At 37.0% G+C, this 18,411-nt stretch overlaps 1 protein-coding gene across 1 annotated transcript in view; it reads right to left on the reverse strand.

Moving 5' to 3' along the window:
• Positions 1–18,411, reverse strand: part of PREX2 (phosphatidylinositol-3,4,5-trisphosphate dependent Rac exchange factor 2) — a 283,911-nt gene that overhangs the window by 96,248 nt on the left and 169,252 nt on the right. Inside the window, exons 24-30 of the mRNA XM_072804340.1 lie at positions 16,090–16,309; positions 15,343–15,550; positions 8,514–8,693; positions 5,508–5,602; positions 4,640–4,722; positions 3,400–3,490; positions 2,630–2,758 (exon numbers count right to left, since the gene is read on the reverse strand). Coding sequence (XP_072660441.1) covers positions 2,630–2,758; positions 3,400–3,490; positions 4,640–4,722; positions 5,508–5,602; positions 8,514–8,693; positions 15,343–15,550; positions 16,090–16,309 — 1,006 coding nt within the window. The remainder of the gene's footprint in view (positions 1–2,629; positions 2,759–3,399; positions 3,491–4,639; positions 4,723–5,507; positions 5,603–8,513; positions 8,694–15,342; positions 15,551–16,089; positions 16,310–18,411) is intronic.

The following is an 18,411-nucleotide window of genomic DNA, read 5'->3' on the forward strand; positions in this document are numbered from 1 at the left end:
TCTGGTCTTCATTTCCTTACAAAGGCTCTCATATCATGCAAAACATATTAAATAAATTTATTTATCTTAATTTGTCTCTTGTCTGACAAATTATAGGTCCGTAGGCAAAGAATCTAGAAAGGTAGAAGGAAAAAACATTACTTTTTCCCTCCCCTAAAGGAACATCAGAATGGGGTTACCTCAGTTACATATCTAAGCCACAAAATTCTGGAAGGCAACATTATGTTGAGCTTCTAGTCAAGACCTAACCCTTCATTAAACAATCACCTATATAAAGACAACTGGGAAATAGAATGAAAATTACTTTAAGTTGAACAGAATAAATTCATGATGAATTGGTGAGGTTACTTCAGAGTACCTCCATATAACAAGCAGTTGATTGCAAGGATCTTGATGTTGCTGCTTCCATCCTGTATAATAGGATGAGACCACACACAGATTACCAGGAAGTGGTAGCTTGACCTCTTCTTTGATAGTCCATTGGACTGAACTAGTGGTTAATCATTTTTTAAAGATTCGCCTTGCATAGTGATGATCATAGCACTTTCCAAAGAATAACTGCATCTCACTAAAACTGGCAACCAGGGATGTAACCTAAATTCGGCAAAGAGCCCTCCCCACACCATTTACCAGAAGACTCTCAGCACACCCAATCATGCTCAACCAGCTCCCATGACCAAGAGTGATATCCATACTCACAACATACATCCATCAATATATGTAAATAGTTACCATTCCTACAGCTGCCTATTGTGATATGAAGTATTGAGGGTATAAAAGGTATTAAGATGAAAGTAAGATTTTAAAAATGAATATAATTAAAAATTAAGCTTTTTATCCACATTAGAAAAGGTTAATATCTTAAAGAGAAAACTCCTCAAAAAAACAAAACAAGGTTTAAAGATTTCTCTGTTCCTAATTGATATTGCATTTACTCTGAAAACAACTATAATCTAAAAAACCTTTCAAAGATGATGAGAACAAATGCATTTATATTTGTTTAAAGATTTTATTTAAATTCAAGTTTGTTAACACATAGTGTATTATTAGTTTCAGGGGTAGAGAGAACAAGTGCATTTAGATTCATGAATTATAATTTCTAGGAGTGTTATGATACTTGCACTTATTCTGCAAAAAGGAAAAAAACAAAAACCTTTTACTCAGTAAAATATATGTTTAAAATCTTTAAAGCAATTTTTTAGAAATGTATTTATCATTTTTGCTCATTAGTTTGGGAGGTATGAAATTCAGACTTTTCAATAAATATGATATTATAATGTGTCACAGGTAACCATTATATTTAGCTATAAAATAAAATGTAGCCAAGATCCAGCTATCAAATACAAAACATTTCATCACACAATAGAATTGCCATGATTTATTTGGAGTACAAACTCTTCCTCTACTAATCTCTCATGAGTATCTAAGCTGTTATACTAGAGTATATTTATAGGCAGAAGACTTAGTAATCACAGAACATATACACATCTCTGTCTTTTGGTAAATGAAGAAACTGAGGCCCAAAGGAGTTATGTCATAGGCTCAGACACTTACCAGATTTAAGAGCTGTTTTTTGTCAACAAAGTATACAACTCTAATTTACCCTAAAATAGATGGCAGTGACTAGGGGTATGCTGCTATTCTGAGCACTACTTACCACATCCAACTGACATACGGACAGTTGAGGAATAGAAATTCAAACTCAGGTGTATAATTATTTATTGTAGAGGTTTCTCAACCTCATCTCTATGGACATTTTGGGCAAAATAATTCTTTGTTGTGAGGGACTGTCCTGTAGATTCCAAAATGTCTAGCAGCATCCCTGGCCTCTACACACTAGATCCCAGTAGCACACCCACAATTGTGACAACCAAAAAAATATCTCCAGACATTGCCAACCACTGGTCTACTGTTGGAAATAAAATCACTGAATTTGGCATTTTTAAAAAAGTAAACAAATTTCTCATTTCAACTTCTTCACCATAATTGTTCTGGAAACTCTCAGAATTTTCTACTTAATACTCTGACCCTAAACAACATGTAATCAGACACACTAGAGTTGTCCTGAAGCATTATATCCCCTATCCTAGGTTGTATCCATTATAGGATGTTGAGTAAACAATGTCAGCTAGTTAATAACAACTTAGGCATGAAAAAGAAATTTAAAAACCAATAATGTAACCTACCCTATTATTTTCATTCTCACAAACTCACAATTAATTTTTTAGACTTCCCATAAAACTGAGCTTCATGACTTTTGTTAATCTTTGAGAAATTTTGCTGATATTGTTTCATATTATAAAATATGAAACTCTCCCCACATTCCACTCGTCTTCCCAAGTATGAGCCTTTATTTTATTCATTGAGAATATTCCCCATGATTTAGACCATGGAGATCAGTCTACATTTAGTCTTTATAGTCAATATAGATCAGTCTACATCATTTAGATCCTTGGAACATCAGTCTCTACAATCTTACTCTTTCTTTTGCTTCCTCCTTCTCTTATCCTTTCCCATTCTTTTCCTCATAACATGAAACACTATAAAAAGTAATCAGGGCATTACTGAACTTTTGGTTTTAAATGATTATTGCTAAAGTTATGTAATGCTCTTTGATTTTTGTTCTGACCTTCAACAAATTTTCTGATGTTCTGAGCAAGATTCCGGACACTGCTGGGAAGATTCCAAGGGTCTTGCTTGATGTGAAGCCTTAACCTTTTGGGACAACTCAGCTTTAGTTCCATTTCCTGCTGAAATTCTAAATAAACACAGAAAAATCTCTGGTAAGTCTCAGTCATTTACCAGGTAACAAACCTCTGAGCTTCAGAATCCTCTTTCATCCTTGTTGTTCTGGGTTATTAGCATGGTGGTATTTTCTCTAGTTGTATTATAGGAGAAAATTGGTAAAATCTTAAAAAAACAGTCTAACCTTAGTATTATTTTCTTACAAATGTCTAAACAAAGAAGCAAATTTATAAAAACTCTATTTTCAATGTCTGAAATTAGATGTTAGAAAGTGTCAGCTCTAGATCTCATTCTGTTTGGCTGTTCTATTTACACACACACATTCCCAAAACCATTTCCCCTACAATGGGCTACAAACAAGTAGGCATTATGCTGGTTTCAGCAAAAGCAATGCAACACTTACATCTCTTCAATTAACTCATTTATATTCATTCTAGCCTCTATAGGGATTGCACATTTTAAACTTGCAAATAAATCTATATGATCCTATACTGACTTTTTATATATATTCAAAAATTATCAAAACAGAATACAAAGGGAATCACAAAACACGAACAGCCATTTTCTACTTACACTAAGCTTTTGCTTCATTACTAGGTTATTTCCCACTTTTGCTTCCCAATTGCTTCTAGTAGTAACTTTTTAAAACTTTACCTTGTAATCCTTGACCTGGTGTGAGGTACTTGGTTTGCTCAAAGGCTCTTACAACAGCTTGCCCTTTTAGGAGATTGGTAATTGAATCCACCTATCGTAATAGCAGAGATTTCTGAAAGTTACATACTTCTCATAATATATAATATACATTTCTAAGAATAAATCTTGTAAAATATTTTTGTCTTAATGCCACAATTATTTTTGCAAACTCACGATGCTCTCAAAACTCATCTTTATAAAATATTGGAATAAACTCACTGGTAACACTTGCAAAATTTCTTACTATCCTACCATATATTAATATAAAATATAAATATACTTTATATATCACTTTACAAAAGAAGATTTATAGAGTTCTTTTTTTTAAAAAAAAAAGATCTATTTATTTATTCATGAGAGACAGAGAGAGAAAGAGAGAGCGAGAGAAGAGAGAGAGAGAAAGAGAGAGACATAGGCAGAGGGAGAAGCAGGCTCCTCACAGGAGCCGGATACAGGACTTGATCCCGCATCCCAGGATCAGGACTTGGGCCAAAGGCAGGTGCCCACTCGCTGAGCCACCCAGGCGTCCCTATAGTGTTCTTAAAAAAACTAAAAATCATCGTAATCCTTTTCAAAGTGGTAAAAACTTCTACATTGTGAATTTCGGTTATGGATATAAATTCTTTAAATGCAAAATACCAACACAAGCACCAAGAGAATCTTGTGCTTCTTGAAAATAGGAATAAACTAAGAAACATCATAAAGAATTCTGAAATCTCACACAGGCACACGTAATAAAAAGAGTAAGTCCTGTGTTTATAACTGTACTTTTTCCAAGAACCATAAAATACTTGCTAGTCACAACAATCCTTTGGGTTTGTTGGTTGAAGAATCTTTATTCCCTTTTTATTTATTTTTATTTTTTTTAAGATTTTATTATTTATTGATGAGAGACACACAGAGAGAGAGGCAGAGACATAGGCAGAGGGAGAAGCAGGCTCCATGCAGGGAGCCCGATGTGGGACTCAGTCCTGGAACTCTGGGATCACGCCCTGAGCCAAAGGCAGATGCTCAACCACTGAGCCAACCATGCGTCCCATCTTTATTCTCTTTTTAAGTTGCGGAAATTGAGGTGATGGGGACAGAGGGACAGATCAAGGCCTTTCCATTCTTACTCTAAGCTCTTTTTACTATGTCTGAAAAAGGGATTCCTGACAGTTTGGTCTGTAGAAAAAAAGACCCGTAACTGTCCCAATCGTACCTGGCTGAAAAGGTGCTCGAGGCAACTATGTATCTTGTCCTGTTTATCATGAGAAATGCGAACACTGAGGGGAAGCTCATCACCTAGATATAAAAAAATAAATCATCCGTCTTTGTTTAACATGCTAACATATTTTAATATAAACAAAATTAAAAATAATAATTAAACATGAGCTCTTATTCCATCATGTTCTTAGATTCAGAAAAAGAATTCCAAAAGATTTAATAGCAACTAGGATATCAGATGCTTGCTCTTTGCAATAAAGGTGGAAGCAGAGTGCCTCAAAGGAAAAAATACTATATAAACTATGTCAATGGTGTTTTCAAATGATGCAGTTTTGTAATGGTTAAATAGTTGAAATAAATCGCATATTTCAAAATGAAGATGTGTCCTAACTGGATGCAAAGTCTTTGTTCAGAACACACCCCAGATATTTGTGAGCAATTGTATTAGTGTTTTCCTCATCATTCCCCTCCCCATCACCCATCACCCACATACAGGGCCAGTTGGGGTGTACCTAACCATCTCAAAAGTCCTCAGGTTCAAAGCCCATCCCACCTCTTCAGTCAACAATGCCTAATGTTTTAGTACAACATGCTTCCTGTGTACCTAGCATGCTTCGTAGTATCGTGAAAAATCCTAAAATATACATTAAGATCAGACTTCATTTGTGCCTTTCATCGCTTTTTAATTCACTCTGTTCACAGCAGGATTGGGATGTTGCCTGCATCCAGCACATGTGACTGACATGCCATACTCGTAGCTGCCAAGAATGACTGAATCAAGGTGAAAATGCATGTCAATTTAATCCCTTAAATGTGTCTCCCCGGACGACTAGTGTCAGGACACACGCCTCTGCCAAACGCACCTGAATCCATCTCATCACTGTGAAAGTATGAGCTGCATTGGCTACTGCAGATGCTGGTGAAGGAGGCAATAGAATTCCTGTTGCTGTTGCAGTCGCTGGGAAGGAGGAGGAGACACATGTCACTTCTGGAATGCAATAGCCAGTTGCCCTGCCAGTTCTTATTAGATAAACGTGCCATGCCACAGTTAGACTCACTGATATGTCTCAAAGAAAATTACAAGGAAGATACATTTTGCTCAACTCATATTTTATCTTACATTAAAAAAAATCTAAATTCAGTCATATTTCAAAATCTCTTATGCCATGTAAGCTGATTCCAGATGACATTTTGTTTTTAATCTGAAGGTAGAAAGCTAGGAGTCAAACAGCACTTAAAATTCATCATTACCTATTTGATGCAATATGTCTGTAGTTAATTTGTGAATAGAGACAAGGTCCTGATTCATGATCTCTGCCTATCAACTCTTTCTGACAGCTTTTTTATTTTAAGATTTTATTTATTTATTTGAGAGTGAGCGAGAGAGAGCATGAGTGGGGGTTGGGGAGTGGAGGGGAGGAGCGGAGGGAGAAGCAGGCTCCCTGCCAAGCAGGGAGCTCGATTCGGGGGGTGGATGCTGGGGCTCGATCCCTAGACTCCCAGAATCATGACCTGAGCCAAAGGCAGATGCTTAACCAACTGAGCCACCCAGGCCCCCCCTTTCTGGTAGCTTTAAACTATAACTCATCAACTGTATTCTGAGCTCCCCCGGAGAGGACCGGCACCCTGTCTCCACCTCAGAGCTCAGCAGAGGCCACCACATCTGGTGAGTGCTCCATAGTGGTCATTGGTGAAGGAAAGAATGTTTCAAAGTTTTGTGTGTGAATATGGACACATTACAGATTTCAGAGTGCAGGAGGCAAAATACTTTTTTCCTCTCAGAATCAGTAAAAATGACTTATTTAACTTTAAATTTACATTTAGAATTTCCAGTTTAGCCTAGAGGGAGACTTGGAGGGTAATTTTAATTATCTGATAACTAGACATTGAGGTAAGAAAGTATTTTTAGATTTGTAATTTCCCACTGGAGAAAAAACCACAGGTTCCTATTAAACAGTCTACTGGTATCCTTTGAAGCTAAAAGTAAATGAAATGGTAAAAGTGGTTAATCTGTGTTATATATTATTCAATCTCTAGGAATAATTAATTCTTATATATGTGATAAAATCCTCTTCATTAGGAATTGGGATAGTACAGTGGTTAAGAGAGAAACTATGAGCCACAGCACCTGGTTTCACAGGTAAATTAAGTAACTCCTGTGACCTCAGCTCCTTCAGATGTAAAATGGAGTTAAAATCCGTATGTGCTGTGGGCGGAATTATGTGAAATCATCCTGTTTCCCATGTGTCTGGTGAAAATATTTTTAATGCTAGCTATTAGTTTGTGGCAAACATCTCTGAGGAGAGTAACTTTAATAATAATTACTTAATATTTTTTCATTGTAAAACACTATATGATAAAATAACAGTGAATACGAGAGTTTTCATCTTTGATTAAAGTAAATAAGACAAGGGCAGCCTGGGTGGCACAGTCGACTCTTGGTTTCGGCTCAGGTCATGATCCCAAGGTTATGTAATCGAGCCCCACCTTGGGCTCTGTGCTCAGCATGGAGTCTGCTTGAGATTCTCTCTCCCTCTGCCCCTCCTGTTCCTGCTCTTGCTCTCTCTAAAATAAATACATAAATCTTTAAACTAAATTAAGACAGGAGATGCTGAAGCCACACAGGCAGCACATACAGCCAGTGCCAACAGTTCTCAATGAAGTGCTGGTTAAGACAAGGATTCAAAGAAGAACAAGCACTTTCAGTTAAGGAAGTTCACTGGAGGAGCCATGGTTAGAAGGGTGATGGTAGGCAGATGACAACAGACACTGGAGGGAAGGTGTTACAGGCTGATTGCATCTCCCCCTAAAATCCACAGATTGAAGTCTGACACTCGGGACCCAGGAATATGACTTTGTTTGGAGTGAGGGTTTTTACAGACATAATCAATTTTAAATGAAATCATTAGTTGGATCCTAATCTGGTATGACTGGTGTCCTTCTAGGAAAGGGAAATGTGGACATAGGCAAATACTTGGAGGGAAAAGGACATGAATAAACAGGAAAAAGATGGTCATCTACAACCAAGGAGAGAGGCCTAGACCTGATTCCTTCTTCCAGAGACCTCGGAGAAAAACAGTCCTGCTGACAGTTTGATCATGGACTTCTGGTCCCAGAAATGTCAGATGATAAATAAATAAACTTGTGCTGCGTAAGCCACCCAGTCCTTGGCACTCTGTTATAGCAGTCCTACCAAGATTGTACAGATAATGTGTAAGAGAGGGGCACGTGGGTGTCTCAGTCAGTTAAGTGTCTGACTTCAACTTAGGATATGATGCTGGGGTCCTGGGATCAAGCCTCACATCAGGCACTCTGCTCAGTGGGGAGTCTGCTTCTCCCTCTCCCTCTGACCTTCCTCGCAGCTCCTGTTCTCACTCTCTCCCTCTCTTAAATGAATTTTAAAAAAATCTTTAGAAAGTGTGCAAGACTAGAAAAAAATACACAAAGCTGGTCATGGAGGCGAAACGGTAAAATTAGTTCAATCTTCATACAACAGAAAGAACCTCTATTCACTACCCAACAGTCCAATAATCAGATATTGGAAAAAAATTTTAATATAGGCTCAACTTGCTTATTTGCTATACATGTTACAAAATCTGTAACAGAACAAGTCCTCCAAATTAGGTTCATTGAGCTGGAGAAAAAAATGCTTTTTCCAAATGACTCAAATTATGAAAAAAAAAAAAGAGTATTTTTAAAGATTCTACAGGACCACTTTGCTTTGTCTGGGGTTGGTAACAGTGGTGGTTATTTTGTGAAGGTAATAAACAAAAATGATAATCAGAATTTTTTTCCCAAGACCTTTGTGGAAAATATGGAATCACATTTGACTGTGTTGATGCAATAGGTTTAAGGAATTAATGAATTACCTGTAAGAGTCTCTGTTGCTGATGGTGTCATGACCTGAATCTTCCTGTTCGTCTCCCGCCATATTAAAACAGACTCGTTTGCTATTTCTTTCTCCCTTCTCGTTGTCACTGTCTGGTGGTACTAAGCACTCTGATGTCTTACGTTCTAATTTAGGAGAATATGTTATAGAAGACAGAAGGCTGCAATGTGATATTAAAAAAAAATAAGTACATGTTTTCAAACTGGCTGCTACAGATAACCTTAACTTATTTCTAGAAATATTTCTAGAGTATTTGTTTGACATAAAATAAATATTTGATTGCATTACAAAACGGTCATACAAAGTTCACTTTTCCCTCTCAGAATAAGTAATAGAGACAGCATACAATTTAGACTAGAAAACTGTGTTCAAATCCCAGTTCTGCACTTACTATATTTGTTATCATAGCAATACTATGATAATTCTCTTTGACATCTCTGATATGAAGACAATAAGATTGTCTAGCCCATATGATTCTGTGACAAAGAAATGAGAATATATTCCAGAGATGTGTTACTTCTGTCCCCTAGCCATTATCACTATGATCTAAAATTACCTGGGAAGCTTTGATGTGCTACCCATATAGTAAAATAAATACTAAATGTGCTTAAGCCAGCCTCACTGGCTTACCCTCAGGTATTAAAAACCCATCTACCCCTGCTTTGGGTTTCTCCCAAGCTGTCTTTATTTGACAGGGAGAATATTGTGACCAATCTTTCTCACTGCTCATAAAAGCAGGTGTTCTGGCCAGCAAGACCAAAGACATTAAAAAGAGTCACACACAATGTAAGGATAGGAGGCAGCAGGGGCTACCGCCATATCATCCACAATCTAGTCACAATGGCATGTTGTGAATCTGCCCAAATGAAAACCGCTTTCACTTGGCTGAAGACTAAAACACAACCTTCATTTCTGAATGGGCATTGCCCTTGATGTGGACTTTGAGTAGCATGGATTCCATCACTCCAACCTTGAACGTCTGGCCCATAAAAGGTTTCTGTTAGTACTAACTCAAATTCATGCAAACGTGGAATTGGTCTTTGCTATCAAATGAAATACCGTAAAACTTGCAGAATGAATTAAACCATATCTTAACAAAGGGCTCTTGCATGGCTTCTTCAGCCAACAACCACCTTCTCATTTACCAGGTACTGATGACATTCGGTTCTGGTCAACAGCACATATGTACGTATCTCTACACTCATTTTTCCATAGGAGTGTCATGTTTGTTTTACTTCCTGCCTACAGGACTGTCTCATACCTCTTATGTGTAATCCATATGTCAAACCCAATTCTGTACGTCAAGTAAATATTTGTTAAGAGATTTCACTAATTAGTTAATTAGACACATCTATTATCCCATGCATTGTTTTGGTGCTGTGCACACAGGAGTTTACAAAACAAACAAAAGCCCCTGTCCTCTTGGAGTTTAGATTCTACTGGGAAGAAATAAACCATAAACAAGTCAATTGTATAGTATATCACATGGCAACAAATGTTAAGAAGGAAAATAAAGAAGGTAAGGGAGATGGAGCTGCAAATAGTGGAGTCAGGGAAGGTCTCATTGGGAGATAACATTTGAATAATAGTATTTTGGCATTTTATAGCTTTTAGATATCACTGAAAATAAGGGGGCTGTGTTACATTGCTCGAGGCCCTGTGAAGTTATAAATTATTTTAAGCACAGTTTTTCTATTTGCAGAGATACTTTTATGTCTTGGAAGATAGATGGGTATTTATTTACTCCCTCCGCCCAAAAGCTTAAAACATTAGATTAACTCCAATTACCCAAGCTCTGTACTACACTGACAGATGAACTCTGAATACCAAAGAGGAAGGGCATGCAGGAGTTCTCATTTTTCAAGGAGTACTCTGTGCTTTATGTATCTTTAAAATTAGAAGTCATGGGGCTGCGCATACTCATTTTTTTCAAAGTCAAATGAATTATGTCCACATATTTGCTTTTCGTTTTAAACAGCTGCAATCATGCTTGCACTGACCCTGTGGGAACAAGTGTTAGGCTTACAAACAAATGATAGAAAAACAGTGTTTTTTGACACCATGTTTTTGCATAAAATTTCTAGATTCTTAAAAGTAATAGTAACGCATAAAGCTTTATAATATTTGTGCATACAGAAATAGTTTTCTTTCGCTTTTGCTCACTTACACTATTTAGCTATCTACTCTAGGACTCAGGATTTTAATTAATTCTCAATTAAAATCTTGAGCAGTCCAATCTCCTCACACCCTTGATGAATAAAGATTTTGTATATAGTATCCTGCATCCACCCGTGTCTATTAAACTGAGACTTAAATAGTCTTTATCATTTTCATCAGACCTTACATTTGTTGAGCCCTTATGCCAGTCACTATGCTAAGTACTTAATTCCTAAAACCTCCTTATGAAGTAGGTATGACTATTATTATGGTGATAATCCCCATTTTAGAGACGGAGTGAGTGAGACACACATGTATAGACATATTTTGCAAAATAATCAGAATATCCCCTCCTTGCCTATCGATTTATACATTCTGGAGGGAGGAAAGGCGTCATTGATGTTGTCCACTACCTCCCAGTTCTCCTGCACACACAGCTGGGTGGCCTGCCCTACCCCATGAGGGTAAGAATGACCATGTAGCTTATTTTCACCAGGATGACATAAGCAGAGGTAACTGGAGTCCCTTCTAGGTACAAGCCTTTTAGCAAGTATAAAACCTACCTCATTCCCTCTTACTGATGTGACAATCAGAGACATTCCAGTTGATGGGGGCTTTGTCAGTCTGAACTCTTGAGTGAGGTCAATGTGGGGCAGAAACCCTGTGACCCAGATGGGCATAGAGAATGAGCAAGAGAGAAATCCTGTTGTTTAAAGTCTGTGAGGCTTTAGAGGTTTTGTGAACATAAACCCCAAAACAGCCGTATAGAGAGTAGGGTACCTAGAAGAATGAGAGATGTGACTGGGATATAGGAGTATCAGCTTCATCCTGGGGAAGTAGGCACCAGATAAAGTGATCTATAGATCACCCATTAGTCTGACACTTGAGAACCTAGAATGACAGCTGCAGACCTCGGGAGCAGTACTGACTGGGCAGAGGTTTGTAATATTCTAGAATCAGAAAAAGACTAGTGTGACTGGAGCTCAGAGAAATGAATTTGGAGACAGGGGCAGATTGCATTGGGCCACACAGGGGCAGATTGCATTGGGCCACACAGGCCCCAATAATGTAGCTGATATGATTTCAATGGCATTGCAGTGTCATTAAATGGTTTTAAGCAGAATTCTAGCATGATTTACATTTACAGATCCCTCTGGCATCTGCTGAATGTAGAATGCTTTAGAGGGGCACAGCTGGAAACTCCTACAGTGGACACTGGTCGGGGAACAATGGTAACGCAGTCTAACATGATGGAGCAGATATATTCTGAGGCATAGCTGACAAAACTTGATAAGCTACTGGAGGTGAAGGGGCATGAAAGAGAAGAATCAAAGATAATACCCAGACTCTGGCTTGCAGAACTGAAGAGACGAGGAACACTTTACTGAGAAGAAGGAAGATCTACAATTCAGGTTTAGACACAAATTTAAGTTTGAGATTTAATGTGATATGTCCTTGTGTTTCATAACCCACATCACAGAGGGACTGTAGGGATGAAATCAAGCAGTGCATATACTGATAAAATCGTCCCTGACACATAAGCCCCTATAGTACAAGTTAGTATTTAGGAAGCTGGGCCCTCTTTTCATACATTTACCAGCAAAATGCTTAGGCAAACCTCAAGGATAATTCCACCAACAGCCCTACCATTCCTACCTGTAAGCCCAGCTCACTAAGTGTCCCACAGTGTGGTCTGTTCACCACTTAGTCTGGGGCATCTGGCACCTATAAAATGCAGGCCTGTTCTCAGCTTTCCTATCTTCACTAGCTCCCAAAACTCTATTCATCTCCCTCCTGAGAGAATACACAAAATGCTGTATTTTAAAATCCCATCAATGGTTTTGGATTATCTACAAATTATTTTGCCCTCTACTTATGTCTGGTACCTAACTGTCATTACCCAGAAAATAGCTCATTGAAGGACAAAGTATTTAGTGTCAATGAGACAGGAAACATAGAATAATAAATTCATAACATCACCTTATTTCATGTTAGTAGACAACAAATGTGTCTCTAGTCCCACCTTTGGATCTGAAGGAAGTAGAAGCATTTAGTGGAATGCCTATGTGTTAAAGGAAATTTTATTTCTAGGAGAAGTGTTCCCAAGTGGCAGGGTAAACAGATAAGCTCAGTACCAGGCCCTTTCCCAGGAATGAAGGATTTCTAGAAAGGCCAGCAATGCAATGTTGTGAGGCAGTTTCTCTTAAAACTTGGCAAAGTATCTGAGATCTGCTTCTCCACTCTGCACAGGCATATATGTCTGACCAAGAATAATTACTACATGGTGAGAAAATTGTTTGGTAACTAGCTTTTTAAATAATTTGTCAAGCTCGACTGCACTGCAGCATCTCTGAATGGGGCAATAGGGAATCCAGGCACTTGGACAATGGCACTGTTTTAAAGGGATTATATTGCACATTGAATTATGTGGAACATATTTATATTTAGAACTAAATTATATGGTGCACACAGAGAAGACCAAGGAAGTTTCTCAAATCACTTGTGCATTTCATGTCATTTTCCTAATAAACATGCACAGTAGGGGAAAAGCTTTTAGAATAACAGAGTGGGAAAATCTTAAGTAAAAATAGGTAATTATTTTAAGTAGTTTTGGTTAATAAAAATAGCTTAACTCCTTTCTTCAATGAATGCTTTAAATATAAAGCATTTTAAGCCAAGTAAAGGGAGCTTTTTGGCTCTAACCGTTTTCTTGAAAATATATCTACATTAGCTAAACTTTAAAAAAATCAATAAATTAACAAAGACAGACATAGTCTGGACAACTGCCAGGAAGTGCTGAGTAGTCATGCATTAGAGGCCTGGTCTCTGAGGTAGTATCTGCTCAGGCACATCAATAATCCTGCTGTTGGTAAAGGACTCATCTGAAAAACAGGAATAATAACTCTTGGTCCAACTGGCAGTGTGGGATTGGTCCAGATGTTCTCCTAAAATCCCTCCGGGAGCTAGGATACATGATTCAGTGCCACTATTTATTGCCTTATTAATAAAGATTCTTACTCTGTGCACTTCCTAAATACTTTAGGGAGAAAAAAACTGGTTTCTAAAATAGAACATATCATACAATAAAATTCCATTTACTAAATAAAACAAAATATGATGCCCTAAGATATTAACTTATGTGTCACAAGGCCATTCTCAAACAATCCAAAGTATCATACAGTTGCCTAAAAATAGGCACTTTTTCTCTTAGCAACCCCAAACTATTTAATTCATCTGTAAATGGGGCAGTCACAATATAATATACTGATGTAATAAACAATTTTTTAAAAACTAGTGTATTAAAAATAGGAAAACAGAATTTCAAGTCTAAATTAACTCATAAAAATGTCAGAACAAATTAGCATAGTAAATAGTAACTATCTAAAGATCGCCTTAGAAATATGATGCATCTAATTGGTGATTTTGATCTCCAAATTTCAAAGATGTGTAAAATAAGAGATTATGCCAATTAAGATTTTATTAGCATAATGTCCAATTACAAAAGAAGGCTTAGTATAAGTTTTAAATATTTTATGTCAAAACTGAATTATCCAGGGAAGTATGGGATGATGTATGTGGGGGGAATTAAGACACATCTGGCAGCAATCTAAATGTGTAACTTCTTAAAGAGAGTACAATAAAAAGAGGATAATGGTGTCTATACTATTTTCAGATTCTACCAACTTCAGATATATTCACCAATTTCAACTCTTTGAATGATGAGCAAGCACAATGTTAGGCACTGTGCTGGTGTTTTTTATATTAATTCTTGCAATTTTCACCACAAACTTGTAATTTGTTATTATTCTTCATCCTGTTTAGTACATGAGAGACCAAACTACCCCAAACCCCCATGTTCTTGTGACTATACAGAGTTGCCTTGACTAGCTGTAATATATAATCACACACCGTGATGTGGGAAATCATCCCACAGAGTTGAGGCAATTGTCCAACCATCAAAATTTTAAATAAGAATCAGAGTCAACCTCTTTGGAAACATTTTAATTTACTTCCACCTCTTCTCCATTCTTGGTAAAAATGTCCAAATGACTGGCACAGCTGTTTCGATTATTGTTTAGTAAACCATTAATTCAATCAGAAAAAGATTGGTCCTAGTGATACATGATTTTGCATTTACTCATTCAACAAGTATATTAAAGATTTGTTACATATTTATCATATACATCTATTGAGTGTATATACGTCAAATACTGTGTTCTGCTATATAAAGGATACCAGGAAATATGTATACTTAGTTGGCAATCTTTCAATCATATTTTTTAATTTAATATTTTCACATTGAGACTTTGTGCTTTCTATAGACAGAATTTTGTTGTTCTCTTCCCTGGTATTAAATGCTTCCTTAAAATATATATCTATATATTTGCCATGTTATATCACTTTTAAGGTGCTGAAATGAAGAGCATCTATATGATTTACATACACCCACAAAATCCTACTTTTCTAAAAATGAAAGAGAGTGATGGATATTCAAAAGCCAGGTTTTCCAGCTATTTTATTAGGCACATTTAAAAATATAGTAAATAAATAAAAAAAAAATAAAAAAATAAAAATATAGTAAATAAAAATAAATAAATAAATAAATAAATAAATAAATAAATAAATAAAAGTATAGTAAATAAAATACTTACTCATCAATTTGACAAACACACATTTCCACCTCTTTCAGTGCAGTCTGAAGTTTGCCCAATAGTTTCTGATAAATATCTTGGGTTTCTAGGTCTTCTTCTTTTAACAAGTACCGGAGCCCATGCCCATCCTGTTGTCCCAGAGACAGACCTGAAGGGGCTGCCATGGTTGTGATTGTGTGCTGAATGTACACCATTGGACTCAGTTTCCCTGAGGAGTTAAAATCATTCCAGAATAATATATATAACCTTTAACTTACAGGAATGTTCCAGTGCAATTCATTCTAGACATAGGCTTACATAAAATAAAATGCCAAACCAGTGCTGAATTTAATTCAGGAGTTAAAGCGAGTTGTGATTAAAATATCTTTCAATCTCATGCTCTACTGTGATGGTGGGGAATGGCATTGTGCATCTCTAAAGCTGCTCCACCTGTATTTTTGTTATAGTTATAGGGCCATTTCATACTACTGGTTTTCACAGCAGGATAAGCAGTGCCCAACATGCATGTAATGAAGGCAAGAACAATCATTCTTCTTAGAGGAAAAAATAATAAAACTGCAAAACTCCTTTTTTATTCTATAAACATTTATGGATAATTATCCAAATGATTATAAGAGGAATCCTGTCTTTATAAAATTCAGACTTGTTTATACACCAGGAATCTATCCTATTTCAGGGATGCTGGGATAGTTAACAATTGCCTAAATTACTTTTCATGATTTGAGAAAGTTTCAAAAGCTAACATACCTTGCTCAGATTTATTTTCTTTATCATGAGAATTATGCTTCCTACTATCCAGCTGAACACCAAATGCACTTCCCAGGGAGGTTGATGTTTTGGGATAGGAAACTTCCATTATGTTGACATGACAGTTGGTAGGGCAGAAATCACTGCTATGTAATGGGGAGATTTTAGATTTGGCCTGTTTAAAGGTGGGCCAGGCTCTATTCTTCAGGACACGTGAAAACTGTAAATTAAAGAAGAAATAAAAACCAGTTGAACACACAGTGTTCCTAACTTCCATCATCCATAACAAAATATTAAAAAATAAAATCATGTCAACTGGAAAAGTGAAATAAATTATAAGTTGCTGGAAATTAAACCATTATTTTAAAACCCACACATTCTTAATAAAGTAAAGCAATATAGGCAGCAATGCATAGGATTCTTTTGAAATTCTGATTGCAAGTTAGATGCTAAAATAAACAAATTCAAGTGACCAATAGCACTTATTAGAACTCAAATCCCCAGGCTGCTAGCAGCTGAGAGTCTGACAGAGAACTCAAATTGCCATCCTCGGATACAAGAGGGACACACCACTTAAAGTGAGGCAAAGTGGTAGAAGTGGGTAGCTGCCACCGGGTCAAGAGTGGACTATTCTAACCATTGTCAAAAGCCAGTCCAAACCTGAGTCTGTGAACAGGTTAGACAGCAAGGCATGGTGGTGTTGACCCAGAAGGGTAGGACAACGGGCAGAACCAACAGTACTGCCCGTGTCTCCTGCGAATCACTGCTGAGCAGTTGGGTCAGGATCAGTCTGAAGACTGGTGCGGACTCAGCTTTTACGCCATTGGAAATAAAGTGATACTCCAGGGATTCACACAACTTCCAAGAATGGCCAATCTACTACTTAGAACTTTGCAATCCAAACCCATCTATTCCTTGTTGTGTGGTCTATATGGCCACCCAAAGTCTGATCTACACCTAGGTTATTATCTCAAGCTCTCTTTCCCTTGCCCCCTAGGCTCCTTCTTGCCTTCACTCAGATCCTCTCCCATACTGTCTACTCATTCTCGGTCTTTGTACAGGCTTTTTGGTGAGCCTAGAATATTCTTCTTCCCTCATTGCTAAACTTACTCCTATGCATTTTTCAGCTCCTATGAAGTTATCATCAGGCCTACATGTCTTCATCTAGGTCCAATATCCTTGGCTGTGTGCTAGGTTACAGCATATTATAACCCTTCTTATAATTATGAATGAGTTTCTTATCTCTATCTCAGTGGATGATAAATTCCATGCCTTGTGCACCATAAAGAGCCATCTCATAGGGTTGAACTGGATTATAGTTTCAAAGCAAAGGACAAAGAGCCACAAGCTATGTGTGTTTTAGTTATGTTTAGTTTAGCCTATAACGGATGTGATGCTGGGCAAGTCACTATATTTTTACCATTCCTAGTAAGATGAGGAATATGGATGAAATAATCTCTGTGCTGTCTTCTTGCTTGAAAACTGAAAGCAGATTTATTTATTCTACTAGTAGAGTAGTAATTTGGGCACTGAAGTATTAAAAATTAAGACTAACATTGGTTACTGTGTAACTTTCCTAGGTTAAATTAAAAAAATAAAGATGTGATACCAAAAATCACATTTTATAAATATAAGCTCATCATTAGAATATGAACTATGTTACCTGTATATGAAACTGTGCCTTCAAATCACAGGTCTGAAGCTATGTAGCTCAGTCAAGTACCAACACACAGTAGGAATCAAAATGAGAGCGGTGGAAATGCAGGGAATTGTCAACAAAATTCCTAACAAATTTGATAATAATGTATAGTGATACTATCTGAAACACCTAAAGAGTGAGAGTAATTTAGAGACTTTCTGGTCTATGCTCTTACTTTATAATAAAGAAACTGTGACCTGAAGACTTATCTGGGAAAGACTTAGAATTTAAGGCCAGATGCAAACTTGCACTCAGAAGATCTTTTCCATTGTAGTTGCAGGACAAAACTCTCAGATAAGTCCCCATGGCACAAAGAAAGGCACAGCATTGTGGCATAGCGTTGACCACAATAGACAGGTATGCTCCTTTTGCCTTTTTCCATTTTATTTTATTTATTTATTTTAAAAAGATTTTTATTTACTTATTTGAGAAAGAGTGTGAGAGAGAGCATGAGTGAGGGGAAGGGGAGAGGGAGAGAGAGAGAGAGAAGCAGACTCTCCGCTGAGCAGAGAGCCCAACTTGGGGCTCGATCCCAGAACCCTGACATTATGACCTGAGCCAAAGGCAGACGCTCAACTGACTTAACAGTCCTCTGCCTTCTTTCATTTTAACTCTTTACATAT

This window comes from Canis lupus, chromosome 28 (genome assembly GCF_048164855.1).
Source record: "Canis lupus baileyi chromosome 28, mCanLup2.hap1, whole genome shotgun sequence".
NCBI lineage: Eukaryota > Metazoa > Chordata > Mammalia > Carnivora > Canidae > Canis > Canis lupus.